Genomic DNA, 9,305 nt, shown 5'->3' with positions numbered 1-9,305 from the left:
TTTTTTGCATTTTCACAAATAGAATAACGTTTTAAAAAATCTGGCCTCTCCAGTAAGTCTAGCGATACTGGTTTTTGGTCTAAATGTGGGGAAAAAACGAGTAAAATCTCCAGTTTAAGCATTTTGACAAGTAGAATAAAGTTTTCATACATTTGTAAGTAAGTTATGTTTTCAGACAGCGTTACAACAGTAAGAGCTTCGGTCGCTCAGCAACCGTAAATTAAATCTCCCCTTAAGTTTTCCCTGAACAGCCGAATCGGAAACCAACTTCAGCGTCGTAATGCGAGTCCGCTTCACGATGGGTGTGTTCGTTTTCTCTGCCTCGAAATCCGGTCGGTTTGTTAAATATCTATTGTGACGTTACACGGCGGTCCAGATGGGGCCTCTGAAAATATTGTACACAAATCAAATCAGTTGTGCACACACGTGAAAACAGAGAACAACACTTATAAGAATAACATAAAATAAAAGATCAAAAAATTAAACCCCTCAAATATCCATAGAAAACATGTACATCTTGAGTTTTGTCTTATAATTGTCGAAGGAGGGGCTTTTTAATGTAAGCAGAAAGCTATAGTAATCAAACCTTGAGGAGATTAATGTGGTGGCAACAGTCTTCAAATCGCTGGGAGAGGATGGATTTGAGCTTTATTAGCTAAACAATTACCTCTGTTTTGTCATCATTCAAATGAAGGAACGTTTTTTCCCATCCTGGAGGCATTTTAGGATGGGAAAAACTGAGTTTTGTCATGTAGATTTGCATATCATCAGCATAGCAGTGAAGTGGAGCCTAAAGGGAGCATATAAAGCAAATAAAGCCGGCCCTAGAAGGGAACCCTGAGGTACTCCACACAGGATAGGGGCAGTAGAGGAGGAGTGGCTGCCAATATTCACGGAGAAGGTCCTGTCATGTAAGTAGGAGGTAAACCACTGGAGGACAGTGCCATGGATGCCAACCTGGTCCCTGGTCTCACATAATTAAAATGTCATAATCACCACAGTCCAAAGACAAAAGTAGGACATTTGAGGCTTTAATAAATGCAGATTCTGTGCTGTGATGATCCCTGAAACCTGACTGGAAGACAAAAGCTGAGAGTAAAACAATGTTCTCCAGTACTCTGGACAGGAATGGGAGCTTGGAGATAAATGTATGTTTATTTAACATTGTCCAGCTTTTATTTTTACGGTTAGTGTATGGCTAACTATTGTAAGGATTTTATTGGATATCATTTCTTTACCAATTTTATGTTTAACCATTGTCAAGTACAAAATGGCAAGTATTCAGAGGCATAAAACATTATTTTTGTGTAGCTTAAGTAATGTCCAACATATATATAAGCAAACAATACAAATATTGGTGAGCTTACTTAAACATGCACTGAAAAAAAATCAACTAATAAATAAAATAGTACATTCAAAGAAATTATATGTTGTGATAATTCAGGAAGGACACAATCTTCAAATCTGAATATAAAACAGACATATAAGAAAACACATATTCAATGCATTTGTATTGTTTGAATGTATTTATTTTCAACAAAAAATAAATGTTTTAAGTTTAATTCAAATAGTTTGTCAATTTCCAGCAGTCAATTAAAACATTTGAATAATTGTGAAACTGTTAATTAAGTGGCTAAAAATCAACAGTACATTTAATCAAGATCATCACTGTAAAACCTGTTCTGATCAACTTTATCATCTTTCTGATAACATGAAATAAAGTCAGGATATCTGAACTCTTTCAACATTAATAACTATGTTAAACATTAACATTTCAGGGTTAAGATTCTGTTTACTTGATGATGTTATTTTATTTTAGGGAATAATCTGTTACAGCTAATATTAAAGAAAAGTAACTTGATGCTTCTTTGAACTTCTGGCGTAGTGTCACATCAAACACTCATCAGGAAAAAGGAAGGTAGTGCAACACACTGCTTAGCGATTAAATCTCGTGTTTAGAGTCAGAATTCACCAGTGCTGTTATAATGGTTATCCAGACCTCTACGTAACAATCTGTCTATCTGTCTGAGCTTCCTGAAGGGCAGCAGGAGCGAATCCTCTCCCTCTGACAGCAGCCAGAATCCCACCACACCAACACGTTGTACGAACATCACGGCCTGTCGGGCGCACATTGAAGCTGCGGGTGACGTTAAATGGGCAGAGAAACAATGGTATTATCACCCATCATAGAAGATATTCTCAGATGTTTAACGTTATGGGAAACACGTCCATCACTTCTCGTTTAAAACTCCCCACAAAGACCCAGCTTGTGATACTATTTTTGGTGTAGCTCTACTCACAAATGGCACACTGTCCATGCAAGTCCATGCACTGCTGCTGGAGGAAAAGCTGTAGTTTGAGCACAGGGTTGAGCATTTGTAGCGTGGCAACGGAAGCGAACTCAGGAGTTGTCAGAGGGAACGTGCTCGAAGCCTTCGCTCTCCCTCACCAGCGCCCTCTCCAGGATGACGCGGCCCTCCTTGTAGCGCTGGCTTTCCTCGGTGGCGAACTCGTACATCCAGCCTAGCTTGCTGTTGCAGTTCTTGCAGCTGACGTCCCGCACCATGTGTCTTCCTGTCAGCATGACCCTGTCTTGCACCTCGCTGTGCTGCAGATTCACAACCTGGAGTAGAGGGCGGCAGTCAGGTATCTGTCACTGTAGCGGTCATCTCGTTTTCTACAGGGCGTTTTTAGGTTTTTCAAGCACATTTTTGCACGTTTGAACACTTTTTTTTAGAAAACATTTCAAATTCTGATATGTGAGGACGAGATGTAGTTGCAAATTATGTTCAGGGTGGCAGCTACAATTATTTTCTTTATGGATTCTTGATTAATTGTTTAGTCTATGAAATGTTAAAGAACAGTGAAATAAAATGCAAAAAAACCCCCCAAACGCTCATAAATATTTAATTTACCTAAAGGTTTAAAACTGTGAAAAGCTTCAGATGTTTATATTTGAGAAGCTGGAACATCAGATGTTTTTTGCTTGAAACAATTAATCAACTATTAAAATAGCTGAAGATAAAGTAGCCACACTAATTGTAGCAACTCTAATAACGTCCACAGTCATCGATAAATGCTTGTTGTATTGTTGGAAATAATTAGGACTTATTTGCCCCAAATTTTTGTTCAAAACGTAAAGTTCATGTCAGTTCTTAAATCCTATCAAACCTTAATGAGGACTATTTTGTTTGTTTGTGTTGGTCTAATGCTGCCACCTCCTGGATTTGGAAATGCTTACAAGTAAATGAGGAAATGTTCATCATGTGGAAGACACATAATTAGTTTAAAGTCAACTTTAGCTATACTATCTGAGTGTTAACACAAAGAACTACAGTGGAAAGGACTCGCATTTTGAAATATTTTACCCAAGGTCCAATCAATTAAACTAACTATGATGATCCAGGTGAAGGGAGTGATGTGCAGGTACCTTGTTGAACAGGAAAGCTCGGCCTGTGGCTCCAGTGAAGCGCGTGGAGATGAGTTCGGCTCGGTTGGTCAGAATAGTGTCACAGTTGGCACAGGAGAAGAGGCGAGTCCCACCAATGTGATCCAAGAAGATCCGCCCCATTTTGTCTACCAATAATTAAAAACATACAAATTAAAAAGCAGCCTTGTTAGATGATGTAACGTTAACACACATCTTGGTTACAACTGTACGACCAGACATAGATAATATACATATACTCTCTTTAATATCCCTTATATTATATATATATCATTTTGGGACATGTTGCAAATTAAATTAAATTATCTGATTTACTGGATTTATTATTTTTCCAGTAACAAAATCTCAGTTACAGACTGTGATACAAGATTTTATCCAATTTCTAAAAGATTCCTGATGAAAAAAAAAATGGGTAGAGATTATGTAAATCTTTAAAAATAATGCTCAAAGTAATAATTATTTCACATTCTTTGTAATCATTATTGAAGGTTTTATATGCATTTATCATTTACAAGGTATCTGCAAGAATTATCTGTTCAGAAATGTATGTAGGGTACGAAATATCCCGCTTTATTCCCTCTACAACACAAACTAATAGTACAGTTTAAGTACTTTTTACGACTTTCACACTCAAATGCTGAGATTTCTAGGACTCACTTGAATGCATCATCAGGGCATGACAATAACAAGGTTACGCGAAAGACAAGAAAACACACGTTGAACTGTGTATTAGATTCCTATCATAAACTACCAACAGCTGTAAGTTTTATGAACTAAACAACAACACTACAATCTGCTCGACAGTCTGTCAGTAAACAATGTCAAAGGCATCCAGATCATCGCTAATAGGCCAAACAGCGGTTAAGCGAAACGTCTCACCTCGTAACGTGAGAAAGCGGAACAGCAGCTGGGAGAAGGAGGTGATATTATTCACGTCGAAGTGTCTTAATTCACCTGTTTTTGTCTTTTAATGTCGGGTGATTAAACAGATCCCCGTTTCCTCACGGTGGAGTTTGACCACAACAATAACAGAGGAGAGCGGTTACCATGGCGCCTGTTAGCTAGCGTCAATGACAACGACGACTTCCGCGCGAACAGCTTTCAAAATAAATCCTCGCTATAAAAAAAGTATTCTGACAAGGCCATTTTAACATTAACACCCGAATGCTTGTGGTCATAATAGTAACGGCGATCATCTCAAAATAGTATTCGAGTTTGTACTTGAAGACTAGAGTACGCAGCTCCATGCTTGTAACGAGTTTTTGTTTTCAATTACAAAGTCTACGCTTTTATTTTGAAAGCCGGGTTTCCCCTGTGTTTTCCGTGTATCTCTGGTAGCTTAATGCAGCTCTAAATAATGACCACAGAGAGGCAGCAGAGCTCACTTATACCAGTGACAGTACTTGTACACACATCCAGAAGTTGTCAGTCCTTCGGCTACTTATATATGTATATAACTAACTGTATAAATGTATTTATTTGCCTCTGGTAGGCACTGTACGCCAAAACAAACAGACACAGGAGCAGTTTCTACCCACAGGCCTTCACTCTGACCAACTGTCCTGTACAATGAAACCATTTATTACTTATTTTCCATTGCTAAAAATTCTGTTTCTTTTTTAAAAACATAAAACATAAATTATATTCTAATACATCTACCTATGTGTGGATACTGTATGTACTATATCTACAGTAGACGCTATCATATCCACCTACCCCATGTACATAAAGATACCTGCATGTAAAATTAATATTTCAGCATCCTTTGACTCTGCACCATTGCACTGTCTACTGTCTACAAATGTTTTTGTTCATAGATATGTATAACTGCACGTATAATTCTATGTCTTTTTTGTTGAACTTGTTCTGTTTATTTTTGCTGTTAGTCTTTCTTTGTAGTCAAATTCATTGTATGTGCACACGTACCTGGCCAATAAAAGTGATTCTGATTCTGATTATATTAATTTGATGATCTTTTCCTTTGTGTGTAGCATGAAGGAACTACAAACTTTCATTTAGTTATATATGATAATGAAATATCCTTGATTCTTTGATTTTTAAAAAAATTATAGTTTGCTCAAAACTACACTCCCCAGCTGTTTAAGTTAAGTGACACTATATTCTTTTTTACATCTTTGTTGGAACCAGTGGGCTTGGGGCTCAGTGCCCTAGATGGTGTACCAGATGGTATCCTTTAAGATCAGTTCATGGTTTATTAAATGTGGAATATTAATTGGTTTTCAATTCATTTAATATTGCGGAAAAACACATCACAGCCACTGTGACGCCTCCAGATCCAACATCGAGAAGCAGGGAAAGAAAGCAGGAGAAAGTGCACGTATTGTGTGCTTGTATCAAATATAATAGACCAATTTAGCATTGATCAAGGCTATCACAGGCCCCTGACATCAATATACAACCAAGTACTTATCATCATGTACTATAAAAGTCCTACAATCAAGTCACAGATTAATTTTACAGCTATAAGATTACCAAAATTAAGACAATATGATTTACCTGGTGATTTATGGCAAAACATTTGAATCCAAACTCACATACTCCCAGCTCACTTCATCCTCCCATGGCATTTCATATGTCTTCACCAGATTGTTCGAAACCCTCAAAGCCTCCCACCTTAAGTTACGTGACAGTGAGCCAAAGGCATTAGCAATGTCCCAGAATACCACATAAAGATCTCTCTCTCCTCCCGACTGCATCTGGTGCCAAATCATCGTTGGTGTGGTCTGAGCAGCCGGAAAAGTAACATCCATCTGGTGGTCTATTGCTCCAGTTGGTGGGATATGAAGGCCTATCCCCCTTCACCCTGTTTCTTCTGTTCCCTCCTTTAATACTTTACTTTAATAATCAGAGACTAAAAATGCTCCTTTAATGAAAATGTTTCTTTAATTCTTCTTTTTTTCAGAAGACTCCATTCTCTCCTCGAAGCTGCCAGTTTATTCTTCACATATCAAAGTTTTGACTGTCTTCCCGATTACGTAATTGATAAGTTTGTACACAACAAGTAACAACCGCTTCTTCTTTTTAAGTCTCAGATTTATTTCCAATTTTACTCCAGGGGCCCTCATTTATCAAACTATATATCTGGAAACTTGTGACAATATTCGTAGGGGGAAATGATCTTTGCCACTACTGCATAGACTAGACTACTGCAAGTAAGTGTTCTTAAAAAAATAATGCATCATATATAAATAACCGCATATTATATATTGGTTTGGGGCTGAAGACCACAAGTTTAAATCTGAGAAGAAATCTGGGGGTGTGGAGTTAGAAAAAAGTGAGCTTACCTCTGTAATCTGCTCCTCATCTCTGCTTGAGGCTAACGGCAACCAACATGAAACCAACCATCGATTTTCCTTCATTGTACTTTTTTTTGCCAGTATGGATGTTAAAAAGGTCTCAAATAGTCTTAATGTGACATCTTGTTAAATCCTTAATATCTCTCTTATACATTTATAGTATATACATATAAAAATGGGGATGAAATTAAAGGAAATTCAGTGAAATTGGAACAAAATGAAAATTAAACTGAAGAATTTGGCACCATATTGACAAGTGCAAACAGTTTAAATGCAAATGTTGTGTGTTGCATCAGATCAAATACAAATAGTACGTTAAAACCACAATGTATTTGTCCGATAATGATTCATCATGATCAACACACACTCCAAAACATGTCTCAGAAGCTTAGTACTCTCTGTTTTTGTACTGAAGTTCTTGGATCTACACCAACTTCAGAGACTTGTAGTTTTAAGCATTTTTAAATTGGTCTAACTCTAACTGAGCACTTCTTCCTTCCAGCTACTGGAGTTTGTGTCTGTGTCTCAGGCTTTTAATTAAGTACGAGTCTTGTTTGTGGTCAGATATTTTAAAGATCTTTAATGACATCCGGTCTGAGAAGGAAGAAGGAAGATCCCCAGGTCAAGTTAGGCCAATCAGTTTACAACTGTTTGTACAGACGGTGTCATGGCATTTTTGCATATGCAGAAGTGTAACTAAAGGACAAACTGTTCAGCCCCACTAAGGCTGTACAAAGATTAGCATAGATCAGGGAGATAAACACTGTGCTTCGGCAGGGGTTTCATGCAGAGTTAATGTCCTTGAGGGAAGATAACAGACTGTAAAGGCAGTTTGACCTCATATCTGGATTATTGTAATCATGATTAAAGTGACAGCGTTCATAGTTTTGCAGAATTCAAGATCATGACTGTATATTCTCCAGTACAGACCTCAGCTGAGCCCTTTAAATGTGTGTAATATGTGCTTCTATGGGCATGTGTACATATGTCCAAGTGATTTAATGCAGTGTTAATGCTGGCTGGATTAGAGGCAGTATTAATATTATGACATAAGGACAGAAGTAGTAAAAAAATCTGGTTATTTGTTTTCTTAACCGATTTGCCCTTCAGGTCATCCCTCACCTCTCTAATCTGAGGAGGGATAAGAGACAGTCGAGCCTTACGACACTGAAGCATCAATGTTATGTCAAAAATATATTTTTTTAAAGAGATTTTAGGTAATCTCTACTGTTCAAGTAAGATTTTAGGTAATCTCTACTGTTCAAGTAAGTCCAAGTAATTATGAGGACATAAATACACATGTTTAATTGAATTATGGGACAAAAATACCTCCAGAAGGTTCAGTGGGGAGTCGACTCACTACTGTGAAATACTCATTAAATGTACTTTGTTCCCAACGTTACAACAAATGATTTTTCTTATCCTCTTATAAGACCCTTTCTTCTAAAATCAAAGTGTAGAAACTAAAGTCCTTTCAAATGTAAGTAACTCCTCTGACATAAAACCAACAAGCATGGTTGGTTGTTGGGTTGTTGTTTTTACTTATTGTACCCATAAATCTATAGATAAAAAAGAGATAGCTATTTGTGCTGGTAAACGAGATAATCTTTTTTTCCTCTTACACTGGTGGTGTTTTTTGCCCTGTCACAACATGTATCTGTTGTCAGCCTACAGTGTGGCGTGATTCCTGACCTTATATTGTTGTAGTGGAGAGGTCAAGTCAACATGGGGACATTTGGGAAATGAGCATAAAGACATTTTTGATCAGACGACATTCAAACTGTACGCTGGCTCTACCTGTTTCCAGCCTTTATGCTAAGCTAAGCTAACTGGCTGCTGGCTCCAGCTGCATATTTAGTGCTCAGATGTAAGATGGTGTGTGTGTGTAATGTGTGTCGAGCACATATATATACAGATATAGGCAGAAATAATCTGATTGATATTTGCATTAAGTTTTAAAGCAATCTTCAGTCACTTGTTTGACTGCAGTTAATCCATCCACCTTCAAAATGACGAGATGTTGTCGATCAAACATCCGTGGAATAAACGAGAAGCTCTCGATTAAAATAAACTGGAGATTCAAATCACAATTACACAGTTTTGACTCAGAAGACAGGACAAAGCTTGTATAACTGAAGTCGTGCCGTGTAGATGCTTATGTGCAGATTTCTTTTTCACACCGACAAAGCAGATTTATGCAGGTTTAATGCTGCTTGTTAAACCAATAAAGACCATGGGCTTTTCTCTTATCTAACTACAGGACAGATAATGCATTGCTCTTTTATCAGACAAACGATTGAACATTAAAGTTACTTCCTTTTGTAACTCTAATGTCCTGATTATGATCATCCCAGTCCAGTAATAGTAGTATATTACAGTGTAGCTGCAGATTTCCCTAGCATACTAACAGCAGTGTTATTTGGTAATCAAATCATGTTTTGAGTTGTTATGTTGATTTATCATATCAATTAGTAGATTATTAGATTCTTATCTGACTTTTTATTTAACCAAATAAACAATAAAGTTTAAAGCCTTTTTTG

At 37.2% G+C, this 9,305-nt stretch overlaps 1 protein-coding gene across 2 annotated transcripts; it reads right to left on the bottom strand.

Annotated features, from left to right (window-relative positions):
- Window positions 1-1,511: 1,511 nt before the first annotated feature.
- On the bottom strand, window positions 1,512-4,526 carry LOC118341076 (protein yippee-like 5). 2 transcript variants are annotated; one of them, XM_035679252.1, is made up of 3 exons: window positions 4,403-4,526; window positions 3,431-3,576; window positions 1,512-2,623 (listed from the first exon to the last, which is right to left on the bottom strand). In XM_035679252.1, the coding sequence occupies exons 2-3, from the start codon at window positions 3,569-3,571 to the stop codon at window positions 2,402-2,404; spliced, it is 363 nt and encodes a 120-aa protein (XP_035535145.1). In that variant the 5' UTR covers window positions 3,572-3,576; window positions 4,403-4,526; the 3' UTR covers window positions 1,512-2,401. The 2 variants fall into 2 exon arrangements, with proteins under 2 accessions (XP_035535145.1, XP_035535144.1); XM_035679251.1 differs by having other exon boundaries at window positions 4,328-4,520.
- Between the last annotated feature and the right edge of the window lie 4,779 nt (window positions 4,527-9,305).

The sequence above is a fragment of the Morone saxatilis genome, unplaced genomic scaffold (assembly GCF_004916995.1).
Source record: "Morone saxatilis isolate NCDOM2014 unplaced genomic scaffold, NCSU_SB_2.0 Contig7, whole genome shotgun sequence".
NCBI lineage: Eukaryota > Metazoa > Chordata > Actinopteri > Moronidae > Morone > Morone saxatilis.
The sequence above is the reverse complement of the archived record's forward strand: the minus strand, read 5'-3'. Positions and strand labels throughout refer to the sequence as shown.